Genomic DNA, 22,990 nt, shown 5'->3' on the forward strand with positions numbered 1-22,990 from the left:
CCAGAGTAAGGAAATCAAGAACTAGAGGACATAGATTTACGGTGAATGGGGAAAGATTTAATAGGAAACTGAGGGGCACCTTTTTTTACACAAAGAGTGGTGGGTGAATGGAATGAGCTACCAGAGGAGGTATTTGAGGCAGATGCTATCACAACGTTTAAAAGACATTTGGGCAAATACATGGATAGGATAGGTTTAGATGGATATAGACCACATGCAGGCATGCGTGATTAGTGTTGATGGGACATGTTGGTTGACGTGGGCAAGGTTGGGCCAAAGAGTCTGTTTCCAAACTGCATGGCTTTATGATTATTCCAAGCAGGATTAGGCTGAGCATGCAGAGGAAGATATAAAGAAAACTGTAGAACTATTCTGGGAACAGTAGAGAGAGTTGCTGCTGCTACAGTAGAGTATACAATTGATAAACACATGGAAAATAGTGAAGATAAATGTCAGGATCCATGGGAAGCATAGAGATTATGTTGCAAAAATAATGCATCTTGGAAGCACATCAAAGCAATATGAATGGAATAGCAAAAGGCTGATCTGGATCGTAACAACAATGAACTTCAGCAGTAAAAGAAAACTAAAAAGGTCATTGGTCGTGCATCAAGTCCTATTATTTACGAAGCACGCAATAGTATTTTTCACCTAAAAAAGAGGAAAAAAAAATTAAAACGGAAAAGTATTGTTTTGCTTTAGAGGATCAGAAGTGAAAGCTGATCATTGACAACCGAGATCAATTTTGAACACTGTTGTGGTACTGACTTTCAGAAGAAACCAGACCAACTCTTGATCTTCCCTTGTGTTCACCAGTGTCTTCTCTTATTGCTATTCTACCCGTAGGAAGCAGGAGGTATAGAAAATGCCTGTAAAACAATTGTCCCTAGATCCAGATGCCAACGTTCCTTCATTTAACTTTTGTTATCATATTGTAAATACATAGTTGTATTTTTAGCTTTGTTAAATCATAAAATTCAAGGAAATATTGCAACAATTCAAATTTTTATAGATTTTAACAATAAGAATCTGGGTTAATTCTTTACTATTTGGTAATGGTGACTTACTGAAGCACTGAAGTCCCTCCAGGACTGCAATAAACTGCAAAATTGTGGACATCACCCAGTCTATCATGCAAACCAGCCTGATCCCACACGCCCAACCCCATTGATTCCAGCTACACTTCATGCTGCATTGGGAAAGCAGCCAATAATATCTAGGACTGCTCACAACCTGGACATTCCTTCTTCCCCCCCATACCCATCCGGTAGAAGGTATAAAAGTTTGAAAGCACGCACCAACAAATTCAAGAACAACTTCTTCCCACTGTTATCACTGTAATTGAATGAAGCTCTCATGTACTAAGGATGCGTTTCCACTCTTACAATCTATCTCATTGCTGCCCTTACACTTTTAAAAATCTGCAATTCCCTCTGCAGTTGTAACATATCCTCTGTTTATTTTATCTTTTTCACTGCCTAATGTAATCATGCATGGTTTGACTGCACTCATGTTTGTATAATTTGTCTGGATAGTTTTTTTAACTGTACCTCAGTAGACATGACAATATTAAACCAATAATAAACCAATACCAAGACCCATCAGAGTTAAGGTGATGAGTCTGTTGCTTCCTCCCTAACAACGTTCAATAAGTCCCCCTCCAACAGCTGCTCCTCAAACCCACTGCCTGTATCACCAAGGAGAACAGGGACAGCAGTTGCATGGGAACACCACTGCCTACTGTTTCTCCTCCAAGCTGAGTGCTATCCTGACTCAGAATACACTGTGGGTGGCTTGATTGTAATCATGTATTGTCTTTCCGCTGACTGGTTGGTACACAACAAAAGCTTTTTACTGTACCTCAACACATGTGACAATGGACTAAACTCATACTGTTAAATACATCAATTCTTCACCGAGGCGAGGTCTAAATCCTGGATCTTTCTTCTCAACAGCAACCCTGGGAGAATCTTCACCACAAACACTACAGTGTTTCACGAAGGTGACTTAACACCAACTCTCCAGAGCAATTAGTGAACGACTAGTTAGTGATGACCAAAATCTTAAAATTATATATTTTTTTAATTGACTGTAAAATATCACCCAGTCATTTAAATGGTAAATCTTTTTATTTCTTCATGAGTGATTTTTAAACTGAGTTTGTGGTGTAATAATATACACGCATGTTACCTGCGTGATCAGTTCCCTGTTAGTTCTTGCACTACATGTGGCCTTTGGTTCCTGTTTTACCTTAGTACCTTTAAAGGAGTAAAACTCCTCAAATGTTTCTCATGATGGCCATAATGAGAAATTCCTGACAGAGTCAAAGAAGGAGACAGAAGGGCAGATGATTAAACAATCAGTCAAAGAGGCACATTTTAAGGGGTGCCATATAGGAGCAAGGGTGAAGAAGTTTAGAGAGGAAATATTCACCTTGCGGGTCATGAGTAGTGGAGCATTAAAAGCCAGGGATTATCAGGAGTATATAATTGGAGGATCGCAGATATCTCAGGGAAGCTGCAGGAGGTTAGCGATGTGCAGTGGTGGTGAAGTTATGGTGGGATGGAACATTCAATGAGAATTTTAAATGTGGAACTTACGTGGGGCTGATGTGTGTTCCTGAGCAGATTGATCACCGGATGGGACTTGGTGGAGCTGCAAACTGAGTAACAGTCTGATGCAACTGCACAAAGTTTTGTTACTTTAACATTCAGATTATTTCTTCTGTAAAATTGTGAAGAAAGAAAAAAATGGTATTTCATACTGCAAGGATGGGCGACATATCTGTGTACAACCACCATCACCCCCTACTCCTACCACTAACATCAATGATACAAAGGACTGGAAATATGTATCAGGTGAAATGTAAATTTCAAGATACAACTGAGTTAAGTGCTGGAAACATTACATTGCAAATTGCTTCACCTTCAGTTTTCAGAAAGCAGAACCATGCAAAACCCCTCTAGTCTCTCACATGCTTGAACATTAGGACAGCAAAAATATAATCATATGATCCAGTGGGACAAGAGTCTCTCGATCACAACTGCCAACAACATGACAAATATCAGGACGACCTCTCGTCACCAAATGAAATCAAAGTCTTTGTCTCTGTCCAGTGGCTGGAAAATTACTTGTTCCAGGTCTTTTATTCCCTTTATGTTCCCTGCATTCCAGGGTATAGCAGTGATATTTTAGTATGTGACATCTCTATTCAGATCTAATTAGTACACCTCCAGAGACGGAAGGAAACCCTTTCAATAAACAATGGAACTAAATACCTGGTTACAACGAAGCATTCCCCCTGCCACCGTGCCCTTGAAAAAAAATTACATAGGAATGTCTCATTTATTAACAAGAAGTAACAGTAAACCAATTAACGTTTATTAGCAGCAAACATTTTAGGATCGTGAGAATAGGATTGCTGTACAAAACCCGATGACATTTTTATTAATGGAACTGTTTGATTTGGAGATTAGCAAGTGTCCCACTATAGACAGATTCAATAGCTGTGCTAATTTACGTTGTAAATTAATGGTATGCGGCATGTAGTGATATGTATAATTACTACTGTTATTCAGTCAAATTGTCCAAGTCAACTTTCTACAGATATTTGTTTTTAACTCAATTACTCTTGAATGTATTGGTATTGATTTATTATTGCCAAGAATATCAGGTACAGTGGAAACTTTGTTACACAGAGTGCAGAATAAAGTTACATGTACAGACAAAGCGCAATTAAAAAAAAGTGCAAGGGCCACAAATGAGGTAGATTGGAGGACTGGGACCACATTCTTATCATATGGTAGGTCCGTAGAAAAATCTGATAACAGCAGAAAAGCTGTCCGTGAATCTGGTGGTACTTGCTTTTGAGCGTTTGTATCTTCCGCCCAAAGGGAGAGGGAAGAAGAGTGAATGATTAGGGTCCTTGGCAACATTCAAATTTGTAAAAAAAGATGAAATATTAATTCACTTTCTCCAAATTATTAGACTTGCATTAATGGCTCTGCTATGTAGCTACCGTATGGATGGGTTATCGCTTTCACTAGTCTCAAAAGAATTGGAGGTTACTTTGCTGATTCGGTCACTTCCCAATACCATACTGCCACGAGCAAGGACTGCACTGGGGGTCATTTGGATATTATGTGAAATCAGCATCTTCCAACTATACCAGTGATTCAGTAGGGCTGGAACTCTTCCACAGCACCATTCCAGGACAGATGCCTTGAACCAACATCATTCCATCAAGCAACACCACCAAAACAGGATGTGGGCATTCATGTCACTGTGACCTATGAGTCTTGCTTTGTAATAAAAGGTAATGGAACTTGCTCATGTGTTCAAAATTGAAGGTAATGAGAGTTTGGCTATGGATTAAAGCACAAAATGATCTTTGCCTTGCAGAAGTCGACAAGAAACTTTCATCGGAGTGTGTAGATAAATAATTACAGATTTCCAGAGATGAAGAGATCATTCCAGAGAAATAGGAATATAGGTTTATCTTTTCTATCACTCCCATTTTAGTTGTTCTCAGGAAAGTGGCAGTGAACTGCCTTTAGACGTTGGTGCAATCTGTATTGTGAAGGAGCCTCCATAATGTTGTCCAGTATGAGGACTCCATATGAGGACTCAACAATCTGAAGGAATCACAGTATATCCTAAATTAGGAAGGAGAGTGATGTGGAAAATAATTTGGAAGTAATGGCATTGTCAAGCACCTGCTGTCCTACCCTTTCTGGATAACAGCAGTCATGGTCTTGGCAGGTACAGCCAGCAATGGGGAATGCGTGAAACTTTGATACAGGATATTTAGAGTGTGAAATAACCTTACTATGCAGCATGTTGGGGAAAATGCTTCGCCTGGTTTCTTCGCCTGGTTTCTATATAAGAGCTGCTTGTAAGGATGGTACTGGCAGCGCCGATAGCCGAGACTGCAAACCTGCCACAGTCACAGACAGAGTCTAATGACTTCTCTCAGGAGGGCATGAGAGAGGGCGCAAGATAGTGAGGGAAGAGGAGAAAAAAGGCAAAAGAAACGAGGAAGAAACCAGCAGGTAATTTATCTAAAGAGATATAGAAAGTAATTTGGAGAAACACAAGAGGTTGTAGACACCGGAATCTTGAGCAAAGATCAAACTGCTGGGGGAACAGCGGGTCAGGCAGCATCTGTGGAGGGAAATGGACAGAGGACATTTGAGGTCGGAATCCGGCAAGAGTAAATAATTTAACGTGTTGTGGCGCATCCAGGCGGCTATTTTATTTAAAGAATTGCAGGGAAGCATATGCATATTTCAATTACTAAAGTGGGTTAACTAGGATCATTTGGAGCTGTGGGTAAAACGATGAATAAGCAGAGATGAAGGTGCGGTGATGGCAGCAAAAGCTGAGAGATGAGATAAGATGAAAGATGAGGTGCAGTGAGATCAGGTGGGCACATTAACACTGTAAACTAAGGTCCAGAGATCCTCTCTGGAATGATAGAATTGAAACATGAGGGCTTTGTTTTTTTTAAAAACAGTCTACTAAAAGCACTCAGCAGGATAAACAGTGTCGGTGGAAAGAAAAACTGTTTCCATTTCTGTGGAAGACCAAATTGGAACGGTAACGCCGTTTCGCTTTTCACAGATGCCTCCGAGAGTTTCCAGCATTTGTAGCTTATATTTCAGATTTCCATCATCTTCAATTTTCTGATTTTTTTCCTGATCTTCAATAAGACAATAGACAATAGACAATAGGTGCAGGAGTAGGCCATTCAGCCCTTCGAGCCAGCACCGCCATTCAATGCGATCATGGCTGATCACTCTCAATCAGTACCCCGTTCCTGCCTTCTCCCCATACCCCCTCACTCTGCTATCCTTAAGAGCTCTATCCAGCTCTCTCTTGAAAGCATCCAACGAACTGGCCTCCACGGCCTTCTGAGGCAGAGAATTCCACACCTTCACCACTCTCTGACTGAAAATAAGTAAGGATAAAGAGGCAGTGTGAAATTCACAAGGAAGGGAGGAGTTAGGTATGAGGAAACGATGGAAAAGTCTGGACCATTGCCACAAGAACACGTCAGTTTTCTCTTTTCAGGCTCATAAGAGGATTTGATAGCAGATGATACTTCCACCAACTAAAACTAGGTGCCACAAAGTTCAAGATAGTTTTTTTTAATAGGTACAGCAGCAGAAGCTTCTCTCCATCAGGGGGCAGTAAAAGTTCAGGACTCCCGACTTCAATAAGTAGGTTGGGTGAAAGGCTTGGGTGGTTTCAAGGGAAGCTGGGTGACCATTAGAGGAAAATGGAACAGAGGCTTTGGTGAGATTTTTTTTAAGGTGGGGGGGAGGGGCTTGTGTGAAATAAAATATTGACGCTGGCTGAGGGAGAGTTGTTCCAGTCCAATTGACAGGTTGAGGAGGGGAGTCGTCTGAAGACAGAATTGATGAGACTCAGAATCTGTTTATTAAATAGATACAAACAAAAGGAAAGAAATTTATGCAAATATCAACTGTAACAATTAATAGACAATAGACAATAGGTGCAGGAGGAGGCCATTTGGCCCTTTGAGCCAGCACCACCATTCAATGTGATCATGGCTGATCATTCTCAATCAGTACCCCGTTCCTGCCTTCTCCCCATACCCCCTGACTCCGCTATCCTTAAGAGCTCTATCCAGCTCTCTCTTGAATGCATTCAGAGAATTGGTCTCCACTGCCTTCTGAGGCAGAGAATTCCACAGATTCACAACTCTCTGACTGAAAACGTTTTTCCTCATTTCAGTTCTAAATGGCCTACCCCTTATTCTTAAACTGTGGCCCCTTGTTCTGGACTCCCCCAACATTGGGAACATGTTTCCTGCCTCTAACGTGTCCAACCCCTAAATAATCTTATACATTTCGATAAGATCCCCTCTCATCCTTCTAAATTCCAGTGTATACAATCCCAGTCGCTCCAGTCTTTCAACATATGACAGTCCCGCCATTCCGGGAATTAACCTAGTAAACCTACGCTGCACGCCCTCAATGGCAAGAATATTCTTCCTCAAATTTGGAGACCAAAACTGCACACAGTACTCCAGGTGCAGTCTCACTAGGGCCCTGTACAACTGCAGAAGGACCTCTTTGCTCCTATACTCAACTCCCCTTGTTATGAAGGCCAACATTCCATTGGCTTTCTTCACTGCCTGCTGTACCTGCATGCTTCCTTTCAGTGACTGATGAACTAGGACACCCAGATCTCGTTGTACGTCCCGTTTTCCTAACTTGACACCATTCAGATAATAATCTGCCTTCCTATTCTTACCACCAAAGTGCATGACCTCACACTTATCCACATTAAACTGCATCTGCCATGCATCCGCCCACTCACACAACCTGTCCAAGTCACCCTGCAACCTCATAGCATCTTCCTCACAGTTCACACTACCACCCAGCTTTGTATCATTAACAAACTTTTTTTTTTTTTTAATATGGGTTTGTAGTTATTTCCCAAGAAATCATCGCTCTTTGGGAGGTCGAACACAAGAGGAAAATGTACGGTTAATAGCATTGATGTACAGAAGGATCTTGGGGTCCAAGTCTACAGTCCCTCAGAAGCAGCAACACAAGTGGATAGAATGGTATAGGTGAGTTGCTGGCAGAGGAGACTAGTTAAATGTGGCATCATGTTCAGCATGGACATTGTGGGTTGAAGGGCCTGTTCCGGTGCTGCACTGTTCTACGTTGAGAAGTTGCCTGCATGCCTACCGCATCGTTTTCCCCCTCATTTCTTATCCAATAATTTGTGTGGAGCTTACTTACACTAAATCATTCAGCTGTGAATTATCTTCAACTCACAGAAACCCTTTTCAGCTCACTAACATGACTTGGCCCAATGTAAAATAACAGCTTTCCTGAAAAGACAAGTTAACATTTGATTTCAGCATGAGCAGGATTCCAGGGGTCTATTCTTGATGTTTGTAAAGCAATTTTGTTCACCAAAAAGTTTAAAAATGTCTCCTTAATGTATTTTCCGCATATTTACATGTTTTTGCACCTTCAGATCAGTTGTAGTTAAAAAGAATCACGCTTACATACAATTAGTAAGCATAAGGGAAAGCTTGCTGGTTTCATTGTTGCATTTTAAGAAAGAATAGTAAAAGAGGGTTGCAAGGAAGAATTCTTATGCTTTCCTTGAGTCTGATTGTTTGTGCTTGATATGTTCCAGGGTGTGATGATGAGATTGTGGAAATTTTGGCTCAAGTTCTTTTCGTAATATCAACATGTAAAACATGAGAATCACTTTGTCTAAATTACATCAAGGAAATTCTTAGGCATACTAACAGTTGTGCAGTATTGATCAGGTCATTTGATCAGAGAGGCAGCATTGTACCATTCAAAATTAAACAGGATAAGGTGCTTAGTTGGAATCACAAATCAGTGCACAACCGTTACAAAGCCCAGTAAGCTTAGCTAAAGAGTAAATGAAGTGAAGGCACCAAGATAAGGTTGCTAAATGTATAGGTGACACAAAGATAGATAAGCGGAAACTAGGGTAGGTTGTGGGTGCTCAAAGATTTGGCAAATGGAGTGGAATGTGGGGCATTACAAAAACATCTATTTTGACTGGACTTTTTTAAAAAGCATATGGTCTAAATAGAGTCATAGAGTGATGCAGCATGGAAACAGGCTCTTCGACCCAACTTGCCCACACCAACCAACATGTCCCAGCTACACTAGTCCCATCTGCCCGCGTTTGGTCCATAAACCCTCCAAACCTGTCCTATCCGTGTACCTGGCTAACTGTTTCTTAAATGTTAGGATAGTCCCTGCCTCAACTACCTCATCTGGAGCTTGTTCCATACACCCACCACCCTTTGTGTGAAAAGGTTACCCCTCAGATTCCTATTAAATCTTTTCCCCTTCACCTAAAACCTCTGCCCTCTGGTCCTTGATTCACCTACACTGGGAAAGAGACTGTGCATCTACTCGATCTATTCCTCGCATGATTTTATACACCTCAATAAGATCACCCCTCATCCTTCTGTGCCCCAAGGAATAGAGTCCCAGCCTACTCAACATCTCCCTATAGCTCAGACCCTCTAGCACTGGTAACATCCTTGTAAATCTTCTCTGTACCCTTTCCAGCTTGACATCTTTTCTATAACATGGTGCCCAGAACACAATACTCTAAATGTGGCCTCACCAATGTCTTGTCCAACTGCAACATGACCTCCCAACTTCCATACTCAATGATGACACACTGCAGAGATCTGAGGTGCAGATGGGATCAAAATGTCTGAGTGCTTGATCTGTAAAAGGCAGGCATGTAATTAGGAAAATTAACGGAGCACTACAGAATTGTCTCCTTTTCATTTCTGGCCTTTGTCCACCCATCTGCGAATTAACCGCTGTCACCTATGCCCATCTTTCACGGACCTGCTTTGTTCCGCCCCCACCTCTCTTACAACTTCCTTTCCCTGACTACTATCAGTCTAAGGGCCCCAAACCGAACCATCACAAATCCATGTCCTCCAGAGATGTTGCCTGACCCGCTGAGTTCAACCAGCAGTGTGTGAAATTTGCTCAAGATTCCAACATCTGCAGTTCCTGTGTCTGCAGAACACTATCGTATATTGCTTCAAAAATTGAATACAAAAGGAGTTTATTTCAGATATATAGGGGATTAATGTGACCACATCTGGAATATTGTGTAGAGTATTGTTCTCCTTATTTAAGGCAATATTTTAATGTTGGAAGCAGTTCATGGACAGTGTACTAGACTAATATCACAAATGGCAAGGTTGGTTTAAAATTAAGAGTTGAAATCAGGGAAGGTTTGTATTCAGTGAAGTTCAAAGGGGGACATGAAACATAAGATCATGATGGGATTTGGCAGGGTGGATTTGGAGATAATGTTTCCACATTTGGGAGAATCAAGAACTAAAGGTTGGTGTTTTAAAATTTAAAGCAACGCTGAAGAGATATTGTTTTGTCTTTCAGGTTTGTGAGTCTTTGGAACTCTTTTCCTCCAACGGTAGTAAAAACAGTCTTTATTTTTTTAAGTAGACGCAGATTAGACTTTATTGCCTTCTTTCACAGCGAGGAATCCGCTGTGGTGGATGTTTATGTTGACTTTTATGTAGTTGTGTGTCTTGTTGCTTATTTTAGTATGGCTCTATGGTAAATCGCATATCACTGCACCTTAATTGATACACGTGACAATAAAAGACTTTTGAAACCTTTTTAAGAGGAAGTGCTCCCTCTCCTGGCCAGCATTCGCCCCTTCATCAACAGCTAATGTTATTATCACTGCAGGAACCTTATATTGCCTGTCGTGTTTTTATGTAACGGCGACCGAATTGAAATCGTCATCAATCTAGTCAAAAGAATTGTGCAAATACCTTAAAAAAATATGATAGCATTATGCATCAGACGATATGGACCTTGTGTTAAGTGGTGTGTTTTGCACTCGCTGCCGCTGAAGATGAGCAATGCTTTGCACCTCACTTGCCTGCATTTTATAGGCACTGCACCTCATTGAGGCAGAGTTGAATGCCCTGGGATACACTGTAAACTGTACTGGTGAATGGCAATAATGCTCTGGGATATACAGTGCGCTGTACTGGCGAATGTGGCCCTGTATCATCCGCTGTGTTATAGAGCCATGGTACTGGTGAATATGCCCCGGAACAATTCCCTGGGATATATTGTACACGGTAATGGTGAACGTATCCTGGAGAATGTCCCGGGGTACATTTACATGGTACTGGCGAATATATCCGAGAATAATGCGTTGGGATAGTGTACAGGGTCAATAGACAATAGGTGCAGGAGAGGGAGTCATCGAGATAAAGAAGTGTAAGGTGTGAAAAACGAGACATCAAAGGGGTCGTGGATCAAGGAAATGAGGGAAAGATCATTATTAGCTGAGAAAAGGTGCCACGAAGCATGCAGATAAAATTGAATCAAGGGGGCGGTCATACTGGTTGGAGAACCAGGAAAGGGAAGGGACGGAGAGAGAGGGAAGGCAAGGGTTACTTGAAGTTAGAGAAGTCAATATTCATACCGCTGGGGTGTATGCTGCCCAAGTGAAATACAAGGTGCTGTTCGGATTTACTCGTCAAACTGTGAACGCTTTCGGCTGCCGTTACAATAGATGTTTAGATGAAGTGGCGCATTTGAGGAGTCAGGTTGGAGAGAAGGTGCCCTCATCCGCCGCACGGAAACAACCCAAGTAATTCGGAGCCAAAACTCTGGTCCCCGGACAGTCCACACCTGAAATAGTACCATTTCTTGAGATGGCGCAAAAAATATACAACTGGATCGAATACTTAGGAATAGAATAGAATAGAATTCCTTTATTGTCATTGCAACAGGTACAACGAAATTAAAATAGCAATCCTGACAGTGCATAACACACGAGAAATAAAACATATATACAATAAATGCAAATACAAAATGTAACAAACAAGCGAGTAGTTGATAAATAAATAAATAAATCAATAAATAAATAAATAAATCAATAAATAAATAAATACAGGGATGAATATGGATCACATTGTAGTGCAGTTTAAAAAGTGTAACCTAGTGCTGAAAGTCAGTGTAACAGTGCGTATCAGTGTTTGACAGTGTTCAGTTCAGTTCACGTATGACTCTGGGGTAAAAACTGTTCTTGAGTCTGTTTGTGCGAGATTTGATCGATCTGAAACGTCGACCAGAGGGCAGAAGATCAATGGCATGACAACAATAGCTTATTCTAAAAGTTTTCATGGTTTTACACTGAATGTCCAGTTTGCATTATAAAGCAAATGAATATTTATTTTAACTAATGTAAGATTTATTACATCAGTTTCTCAAGGCATGCAATAACTATTATCAACGGTTATCAGATTCGCGAGTACAACATTTGTTACAAACGACCTACGGGGCTCTGACGAACTCCAGCCATGGTCCAAACACCCACCTGGCATGTGGCCTCTTTGTGGAATCCAGCATCCAGCTCTCTCCCAAATCCTCGGAGGATACGGCCATTTGGGCAAACGGGAGCTTGGAGCGGGTGAACTTCGGCAACCCCAATGAAACGACCACGCTGATAAACAAGTGGGTTGGCACCAGGAGTCGAGGTAACCAGCACTAGCGCAGATCTGTGGAACAACGAAGCGCCTTCTTTCAGAAGGTCGTGTGGGGGGCATTTAATAGACAATAGGTGCAGGAGTAGGCCATTCGGCCCTTCGAGCCAGCACCGCCATTCAATGTGATCACGGCTGATCATTCTCAATCAGTACCCCTTCCAGCTTTCTCCCAATACCCCCTGACTCCGCTATCCTTAAGAGCTCTATCTAGCTCTCTCTTGAATGTATTCAGAGAATTGGCCTCCACTGCCCTCTGAGGCAGAGAATTCCACAGATTTACAACTCTCTGACTGAAAAAGTTTTTCCTCATCTGTTCTAAATGGCCTACCCTTTATTCTTAAACTGTGGCCCCTGGTTCTGGACTCCCCCAACATTGGGAACATGTTTCCTGCCTCTAATGTGTCCAACCCCTTAATAATCATACATTTCGATAAGATCCCTTCTCATCCTTCTAAATTCCAGTGTATACAAGCCTAGTTGCTCCAGTCTTTCAACATATGACAGTCCCGCCATTCCGGGAATTAACCTAGTAAACCTACGCTGCACGCCCTCAATCGCAAGAATATCCTTCCTCAAATTTGGAGACCAAAACTGCCAAATACCAAAATAGATATTATAATCAGTCTCATGGATTCCAACCAGAAGTGTGCAGGAACATTACCTAGAAACTGTCGCGTGTACATCACGTCTTTACTATCTTACAGCTCCTTAGAGGTTTACATGCAGCAAATATTAAAGAGCTCATGGTGGGAAAATTATAGCTTCTGATCTGTCTCACCTTATTCGAGAAACCGCGTTGAAAAAATGTGACCATATACTGAGCGTTTTTAAGTAGTTAGTTGGATATTAGACAATAGACAATAGGTGCAGGAGTAGGCCATTCAGCCCTTTGAGCCAGCACCGCCATTCAATGCGATCATGGCTGATCACTCTCAATCAGTACCCCGTTCCTGCCTTCTCCCCATACCTCCTCACTCCGCTATCCTTAAGAGCTCTATCCAGCTCTCTCTTGAAAGCATCCAACGAACTGGCCTTCACTGCCTTCTGAGGCTGAGAATTCCACAGCTTCACCACTCTCTGACTGAAAAAGTTCTTCCTCATCTCCGTTCTAAATGGCCTACCCCTTATTCTTAAACTGTGGCCCCTTGTTCTGGACTCCCCCAACATTGGGAACATGTTTCCTGCTTCTAATGTGTCCAATCCCCTAATTATCTTATATGTTTCAATAAGATCCCCCCTCATCCTTCTAAATTCCAGTGTATACAAGCCTAATTGCTCCAGCCTTTCAACATACGACAGTCCCGCCATTCCGGGAATTAACCTAGTGAACCTACGCTGCACGCCCTCAATAGCAAGAATATCCTTCCTCAAATTTGGAGACCAAAACTGCACACAGTACTCCAGGTGCGGTCTCACCAGGGCCCGGTACAACTGTAGAAGGACCTCTTTGCTCCTATACTCAACTCCTCTTGTTATGAAGGCCAACATTCCATTGGCTTTCTTCACTGCCTGCTGTACCTGCATGCTTCCTTTCAGTGACTGATGCACTAGGACACCCAGATCTCGTTGAACATCCCCTCTTCCTAACTTGACACCATTCAGATAATAATCTGCCTTTCTATTCTTACTTCCAAAGTGAATAACCTCACACTTATCTACATTAAACTGCATCTGCCATGTATCCGCCCACTCACACAACCTGTCCAAGACACCCTGCAGCCTTATTGCATCTTCCTCACAGTTCACACTACCCCCCAGCTTAGTATCATCTGCAAATTTGCTAATGGTACTTTTAATCCCTTCATCTAAGTCATATTGGCCAAAACACTTGGGAAAACACCCCCGCTCTTTAAAATAGCGACACGGAAGCTTTTATATGGCGCAAGGGGAGAGGAGCTTTGGTTCAATTTAGCATCCCTTCGGCAAACTGAAGATCTATTTACGAATTCATCTAATCATGTTCTAAATTGTACTTCTTTGGAACTCGAATTAATTTATTGTTCCAATGTAGTTAAGTTTCAGTTTAAATTATTGTTTTAATTTTCATTGCTAATTACGAAAAACTGGGTGTTGTGGGAAGTTGGTTCATAGGTGAGATTTGCTTTCACTGATTAAACTAATAATATGCAATCAGATGCGTCTCAAGGTCCGGAAGTTCCTGCAATCTGATACGCAGCCAAAATAGGTAGATGGGTTCACGCAGCACCACACAGAATCACTGCAGTGGGACCAAACTCACGTCAATAGACGGACTGCACCGAAGTTCTAGGAGCAGAAGTCTACTCCGCCATTCAATGAGGGCCGATCTATCTTTCCATCTCAACCCCATTCTCCTGCCTTCTCCCCATAACACCCTTAGTAACCAAGAATCTATCAAGTTCCGCCTTTAAAATATCAATTGACTTGGCGTCCACAACCATTCGTGGCAATGAATTCCACAGATTCACCACCCTCTGACTAAAGAAATTCTTCCTAATCTTTTTTCTAAAGGTATGTCCTCTTATTGAGGCTATGCCTCGAGTCCTAGACTCTCCCAGTAGTGGAAACATTCCACGTTCACTCTATCCAGGCTCTATCCAGAGATGGCAGATTCAAATTGTACAAGAGTTGCTATTTTAATGAGATTTTTAAAAGTGACAAGGAAGAATGCATAATAAAAACAATTAAACAGTGTCTATGTAAAGTAACAGAGTAATAATCAAAGTTCTAATATTCCAAATAACAAGTTTTACAATATTCCAAATCAATTGCAAGAGGTTTTTTTTGTGCCGTTTTGTTCTGTATGCCATTAGTTATACTCTTTAACATAACAAATCTATTTCAATGGAAAAACACAAATGCCTGAGAGTCAAAATAGTGCAATTATTTGATTATCTTCACAAGTGAAGTAAAAAACATCATATCTCAGCCAATAGAAGATTCATCGCCAGCGCAGACGATGCACTTCAAAAGCAAGTGGCAGAATCCCTTTTCACTCTGAGACGCAGCATTTCACATTTACCAAAGCAGATGGATCTGTCATTAAAGTACCAATGATGTATCAGAAGTAAATTATGGTAAGTGGCATAGGCCATGAGCACAAGTCAAATATCACGTATAGTGCTTGTTCCATCTTCTTTTCTCGTGTCCATCATCTATGTTTCAAATGTTCGGCCAGGCTCTTGCACAGTGGACAGCTTTCTCATTTGCCACTGCTAGATCTTCCAGGCAGCATTGTTCACCAAGAAATGGGCATCTTAGTAGGTGTGGCATGGAGAAGCAGAGGCCTCCATAGCAGAAGCGTTCATGTTGCGGGGCTGGAAACTGGAAGTGTCCTGAGCTAATTCTGCTACCACCATCATTTATTGTATCTATTGTACCAACGCCTGTTTGTTCGGTTCCATTGCTAATCATGAAAGTACAAGCTCAAAATAAGAATTTCAATGAGAAATGGAAAGCAGGTACCAGTGCCCATGAAAGAGTTTGTAAAAAAACTGGTTAATGTCCTGCGAGAATGACTTGCAATGTTTACCTTTTCTAGTCTGTGAGCAACGCCAGACCCAATTGAATGAGCTATTTTCCTGCCACCTTTCCTTGAATGATATTAAAGGCTAGCCACACTAGCAACGTTGATATCCATAGTTGAATTTATGTCAGACATGCAATGCAAAGTATGTAAGAAGGAACTGCAGATGCTGGTTTAAACCAAAGATAGACACAAAAACCTGGAGTAACTCAGCAGGACAGGCAGCATATCCGGAGAGAAGGAATGGGTGATATTTTGGGTCAAGACCCTTCTTCAGACTGGTTAGGGATAAGGGAAATGAGAGATATAGACGGTGATGTGGAGAGATAAAGAACAATGAATGAAAGATATGCAAAAAAGTAACGATGATAAAGGAAACAGGCCATTCTAAGCTGTTTGTAGGGTGAAAATGAGAAGCTGGTGCAGCTGGGTGGGGGAGGGATAGAGGGGGAGGGAATGCCAGGTACTTCTCTACCTGAAGTAAGAGAAATCAATATTCATACCATTGGGATAAATGTCCTAATTGGTTCTGTAATTCATCTAACTCCGCCGCTTTGCAGACTTGATTCCTGTGCATATCAGGCCTTTGCCAAGCTGCAGTGAAAACCTTCTCATTTGAGCTGTAGATTTCCAAGGGTAAATTTTATCAGACCTATTTTCCAAGTAGACCGAGAAAGAAATACATACAATTGTGAGACCAATCCTAAACACCTCTCCCTCATTCTCCCAGATCAGAAAAACAATGAATATAACTTGAATAAGAGATTCTTAAAATCAAGGTTATTTATTCTGATATTTATTTCTTCCCCATATAAATTGAAGGCCATATCAAGACCGGAAGTAATCAGAGATTTATAATGGTTGAACTCAGCTATCTGGAGCACACAGTAAACATGTTCATCATCATTCTCAGCAAAAGAAAACAAGGCCTCACTTATGTAGAGCCACACATCACAGCTCAAACTCTTTCAACATGGGCCAAAGGTATGAGAAGAATGAAAATGGAAGTTTTCTTACCGAGGTAAGTTTGGCCCTTGCATACATAGAGGTACATATATAAAAATACATTGATCAATGACATCCTCAGTAATGTTTTAGTAACACATTGGTTAAATAAAACATTGACCATGAACACCACCACAATTCAAACAATTTCCCCACGGCTGAAAATCAATAACTTTAGCTGGAGTTTCAATGCAAAGGGGAATATGAATCCTAGGTCCAGGAGTTTGGAGATAATATCGGTTGGAATTATGGTGTTGAAGGCAGAGATGTAGTCAAATGAATAGGAGTCTGATGTTGGTGTCCCTGTTGTCCAGATGAGGTTGGCTAGGGAAATAGCAGTTGCAATTGACCTGATGCGGTGGTAGGCAAATTGCTGGAGATCAAAATTGTCTGCGAGGCTGGGATTGATGTGTACCATGGACAATCACTCGATGCATTTCATGATAGTGGTAGTCATGAAGGCACGCTACTTTGCTTCTCTTTGCCACTGGGATGACATTGGCTGTCTTGAAACTGGTTGGAGCCTCAGAATGGGGCAGGGAGTAGTTAAAGATGTCCATGAATACTCCTGCCAGTGGGACCGCATAGATTTTAAGGACATGGCCAGGAAACTATCTGGGCCAGTTGCTTTTCATGGGTTCACACTCAGGAAAGCCGATCTGACATCTGAAAAAGTGGTTGAGAGTATAGGCACGCCAGAGGCTGTTGAGGTGGGCAACATCATTCTATTGCCCTTCTATTGAAAACAAGCTTAAAATGTATTGTCGGCAGTGATACCACGAACCTCAGTTTGCAACATGTAAAAGTATTTAAGTCTTGTCGCAATTGACAGGTTCTATATGGTTATCCTGGGACTCTTGCTCGGGCCAGAATTTTCTCTGTGTGTCCATGATAGCTTTGTGAAGGTCGTACATGGATTTCTTGTGTAGGTAATGATTGTTGACTTGTATACTTTCAGTTGTGGAACACTTGGATTGCATGGGGAGTAGATAACCTTATCTACCTTATACAGATAGTATCAGTAGATGCAAAGCAGATCCACCAGCACTTTCCCCAAACAGTAGGATTATTTCCATTCCCTGCATCCAAGTGAGTGGCAACTGATAAGGGCGTGACAATTCACACTTGTGGATCTATAGAAACTTCTGTGTAGCTATCTAGACTAGACTGAGAAATCAGATATAGATAAAAAAGAGTGTTACATGTTTCATTAATACCCAAGCTGTTAAATTCATTTTTTAAACCATATTTAATGGTATATTTCCTTTAACTTACCATTCTCTGAACAGGCATTCTAAAAAAACCTGCATATAGATCAGTGCTGCTGTTCATATGCTCAATGGTGAGAGTTGGTTCATCAGCAGGAAAATATTTAAGGGGTGGAATATCTTGGTTTTCCCACACTCCAGGAAAGAATGTCCACAAATACTTGAATAGTGGGAAGCCATCAGAATGAAAAATGAAACGTCATCTGACCAAAAATGGCTGTGCACATTCATACACTAACTAACATTGCCACTTTGTGACTCAGTATTTAACAAATACACAAGGGTAACTTTGCTAAATCACTAAACTGAAGACTGGCAAGATCAGAATACCCTCATTTTACACACTCACCTGGATTCACTTCACATTGAAAATGATTTAGGGCAACTCAGTGCCGCGGTTGTACAACATCAAACTCATTGCATCTTAATATTTAAGTTTAAAGTGCAAAATAAATTCAGCCTCAAGACAGTGCTATCAACTTCGGGTATCACTGATCTTTTCAGTCCCACTAAAGCAGACTTCAGAGGAATTTCTGGTAAGCAGCACTATAATCGTAACTAGGGTGGATATGGCTAAAAAAAAATAATTAAAAAAATTAATATTCCTACTTGATCTTCACTTAAAGCATTTTAGACCTTTCTAGTTAAATCATTATTTAAATGCAGTGAAATTACTTAATTGTTATGTGAGAAAAGTGGCAGATTAATTCATTTCTAATAAATAGCCAATAATCAAGCTCTATTTTAAATGCAATTGTGATTTTCAATGCTAAGTAATAACTGACGATGGTTCATAATTTTAGAGCATGAAAAACTATTTGTTTCTGGAGCTATTCATGAAGCAAGAATAGAAGTAACAGAGGATGGCACTGAAGCTGCAGCTGCTACAGGTAATAATTGTGAATTAGCTCTTCCAATGCAACTTTGAGAACAAGAGCTCTCAGATACGCAGAAATAAATACCAACTGGTTTGCCTTGCAATCGAATAGTAGAGAGAAGACTCAGAAGTAACAAAGGTTCAATATTTGTAGTTATCACATTAAATCTACATTCACCCTTTGGTGTCCAAGAAGGAACTGCAGATGCTGGTTTACACTGAAAATAGACAAAGAGCTGGATTAACTCAGGTCAGGCAGCATCTCTGGAGAGAAGGAATAGGTGACGTTTTGGGTTGAGACCCATCATCAGACTAAGAGTCAGGGAGGAGGACACTGGAGGTATGGGAAGGTACAGAACAAAGCAGAGCCTGCATCGATGACTCAGGAAAGGTGGAACCCACAATGGTCCATTGTTGGCTGGGGACGAGGTGAAAATGAAGGATTACAAACAGTAAAATTAGCAAGAGGACTAAGTGGGAGAGGGACCGAGAGGGGGAATGTAAACTCCCCAAGCAAAATATGCTTCCCCCAATTGGCGCGTAGCCTCACAGTGGAGGTCCAGGACAGAAAGGTCAGTTTGGGATTGGGAAGTTAAAATGTTTGGCAACTGGGAGATCACATAAGCCAAGGCGGACAGAGCACAGATGTTCAGTGAAACGGTCACCCAGCCTGCGCTTGGTCTCACCAATGTACAGGAGTCCACTCGGAGAACACCGGATACAGTAGATAAGGTTAGAGGAAGTGCAAGTGAACCTCTGCCTCACCTGAATGGACTGTCAGGGTCCCTGGGAGGAGTCATAGGGACAGTTGTTGCATCCCTTGTGATTGCAGGGAAAGTAACTGGGGAGGGGGTAGTTTGGGTGGAAAGGGATGTGTTAACCAGGGAGTTGCGGAGGGAACGGCCTCTGCAGAAAGGAAAAAGGGCTGGAGATGGGAAGATATGACTGGTGGTGGGATCCCGTTGGAAATGGCAAAAATGTTGGAGGATTAGGCCTCTATGCACTGGCTGATGGTGTGAAAGGTGAGGACGAGGACTCTGTCCCTGTTGCGACTGGGGGGAGGGGGAAGCAAGAGTGGAGCTAGGGGGAGACAAATCTATTCAACCTATGGTGTCAGATGAAGGCATTATTCTTGTCAGTGAGAGAAGATTATGGGCTTAAGTCTACACCTGAGCACAAAGTTCATGTGGGCAGTCTGTTGGTCTGCAGAGATGGCATTATTTGCACGAGTCATTAAACACTGCATTTTTAGTTTAGTTGAGATACAGCATGAAAACAGGCCTTTTGGTCCACCGAGTCCACGCCGGCTAGCGATTATTCTTGTCTGTGAGAGAAGGTTATGGGCTTAAGTCTACACCTGAGCACAAAGTTCATGTTAGCAGTCTACTGTTGGTCTGCAGAGATGGCATTATTTGAACGAGTCATTAAATACCCTGCAGTCTTAGTTTAGTTTAGAGATACAGTGTGAAAACAAGCCTTTTGGCCCACCTAGTCCATGCCGGCCAGTGATCCTCATATACTGACGCTATCCTGCACACTAGGGACTATTTACATTTCTACCAAGCCAATTAACCTACAAACCTGTACGTAGTTGGAGTGTGGAAGGGAAATGGAGATCCCGGAAAAAAACTCACACAGGTCACAGGGAGAACGTACAAACTCCACACAGACAAGCACCCGCAGTCAGGATCGAACTTTGGTCTCTGACGCTGTCAGACAGCAACTCTACCCGCTGCGCCACCATGCCGACCTAAAGTTGCAGAATAATACAAAAGATTCCAGGGTACCACTAGACAAGGTAATCCTGATTCTTGAGCAACAACAGCAAAATGGATAATATGCTCATTTATTACTCTGCGGCATTTGGAACTTTGTGGTATGTGAATTGGCTTTCCCCTTGTAGACAAAGGGAAAAATCAGTGTCTCTCATCCTGTGCCAATATTTGTTAGAGTAGAGGCAATAAAGTTGACCAACTTCACTCCAAGTGGACTATGCTCCAAAAATATGTTGACTAAAAAAAATCTTCAAGAAAACATTGATTACAGAGCTGACAAGAGAAGATGCAAATAAAGTCAAAAACATATCACATTTAATAAAGTAAGTCTATAAAATGAATTTCTTCATTTGCCATATACGATCTATCATGCAGGTAATTTATATTTAGATTTGAGTTACAACGTGGAAACAGGCTTTTAAGCCCACCGAGTCCACACCGTCTGCCTGTTCACACTAGTTGTATGTTATCCCACTTTCTCATCAACTCCCTACACACAAGGGGCAATTCACAGAGGAAAATTAACCTACATGTATTTGGGATCTGGGAATAAACCTGAGCACTCAGAGGAAACCCATGCGGTCACAGGGAGAATGTGCAAACTCCACAGTGACAGGCATTGAGATCAAGATCAAACCCAAGTCTCTGATGCCCGTAAGCTCTACCAGGAGTCCCACTATGCCATCCATTACGCCACTGTGCTACCCATATTCCATTTAGGAAAAATTGGGAATATGGATTACTGCATCAATAGGATGTACAATTTTGTCAGATTGTCAAGATCTGACAAATCTTGTTGTCAGATTTTACCAAGAAACCAGAAAATTGTAGCTTACTTGGAATGAGGGTTGCAAGTGTGGGACACAGGAAGAAAAATGTAGCAGTGGGAAGGAGAGAAAAAAACAGCAGAAAAGGAGGTGAGATAAAGGGTATGCATTGTAAAATATGATTCAAAGCAATTATATATATTTCACAAAACAATTAATAATTCTATTTTTTAATTTTATTCCATTTTATTTCAGCCATGGTTCTAATGAAAAGATCCCGGGCACTTGTATTTAAGGCTGACAGGCCATTTTTCTTTCTACTGTGCCATCTCAACACAGGTAATGTGATGTTGATGTGTTGCTTTTCACATACTGCTTTTCGTATGAAGTGGTTGCTGTTCAAATTACAGTGCACTATGTTTCACCATCTTCCCATAATCTTTTAAGCTCACATGACAAAGAATCCAAGCTTAACATGTCCCTCATTCCTGGTCCAGAACTTGCAAGTCATCCCTGCATCTTTTCAAAGTCTTTTCCAATGTTTAATGCACAGAATTGAAAACCATGGTTTTAACCATGTTTTAAGGTTTAACCAGTGAATTGCCTTACATTATTTGGAGCATAATCCTTCATGCTTTCGCTAATTACCTACATCTTGCATTGGTGGTAATTTAATTTGCAATTGATCATTTGCAATGAATATTGCTCAAAAATAACACTTATAGACAAGTTACCAACAGCAGCACATTATGCAGCAATTTTACTGTATCGGCATTGAATTTTTACCCTGCAGAACTTGATGAACACAATGCAAAAATTTCATGTTAACGTGAGCCATTTAATTCCACAGGAACAATAGTTTTCATGGGTTGTGTGATGGATCCGCTTGAATAAAAACATTACAAAAGGTTATTGGGAACAGTCTCTTCGATGAATCACTAAACCAAGCACTGTCCGCTCTCTCAGGTGGATGCAAAAGATTCCGTGGCACTATTTTGAAGTCTAGCCGAGAAAGTATCTCCAGAGTCCTGACCACCATCCATCCCTTCACCAGTATCGCTAAAACAACCCATCTCATCTTTATCACACTGCTGTTTGTCGGAACCCGGCTTGTAAGTTGGCTGCAGTGCTTCTGACATTGGACAATAGTAGATGACCGGCTTTAAAGAACTTTGGGATGTCCTGAAAGGTGCTATAAAAATTGATACCTCTGTAGAGTTTTAAGAGATGAATTAAGCAATAAGTACTTTGCACCTTCCAGGAAATATTATGATATTGAAATAACTACTTTGTCAATTTAAAGAGCAGGCATCTAGTCGAGATATTACATACCACACATATCACTTGATATATGAACTCAGTGAAAGTGTTGTGTAGTTTAATGTTAAAAGTATCAAACACTTCTGTGCAGCATAATGTCTCAACAACATTTTTTGCCGCTTGTTGAGTCAAAGCACTATTCACACACAAGAAGCAAAAATGCCTTAAAGAATTCACTAACTGTTTATACTTAAGCAGTGCATCACTTCCTCCTACCTACAATCCACTTTAAACATTCAGACTTACCTGGTATAAAAGGGAACATCCAGCCCAAATCAGTTTGAATGCACTGCGAATACATCATTACATTGCAGTGTAGATTTAAGAAACACCTGTAAAGAAGCCATCCATTCCAGTAGACAGGTAATTTGCTTATTTCAAT

General features: G+C 41.3%; 1 protein-coding gene across 1 annotated transcript; it reads left to right on the forward strand.

The window, feature by feature from the left end:
• Positions 1 to 10,623: 10,623 nt before the first annotated feature.
• Positions 10,624 to 22,182, forward strand: serpine3 (serpin peptidase inhibitor, clade E (nexin, plasminogen activator inhibitor type 1), member 3). Its single transcript, XM_078408589.1, is given in 10 exon segments — positions 10,624 to 10,722; positions 11,809 to 12,059; positions 14,975 to 15,061; positions 15,063 to 15,137; positions 15,681 to 15,745; positions 16,419 to 16,621; positions 18,306 to 18,405; positions 18,673 to 18,759; positions 21,544 to 21,627; positions 22,139 to 22,182. Coding segments are annotated over 10 exon segments (1,095 nt in total).
• The last annotated feature ends 808 nt before the right edge of the window (positions 22,183 to 22,990 follow it).

The sequence above is a fragment of the Rhinoraja longicauda genome, chromosome 12 (assembly GCF_053455715.1).
Source record: "Rhinoraja longicauda isolate Sanriku21f chromosome 12, sRhiLon1.1, whole genome shotgun sequence".
Classification (NCBI taxonomy): Eukaryota; Metazoa; Chordata; class Chondrichthyes; order Rajiformes; family Arhynchobatidae; genus Rhinoraja; species Rhinoraja longicauda.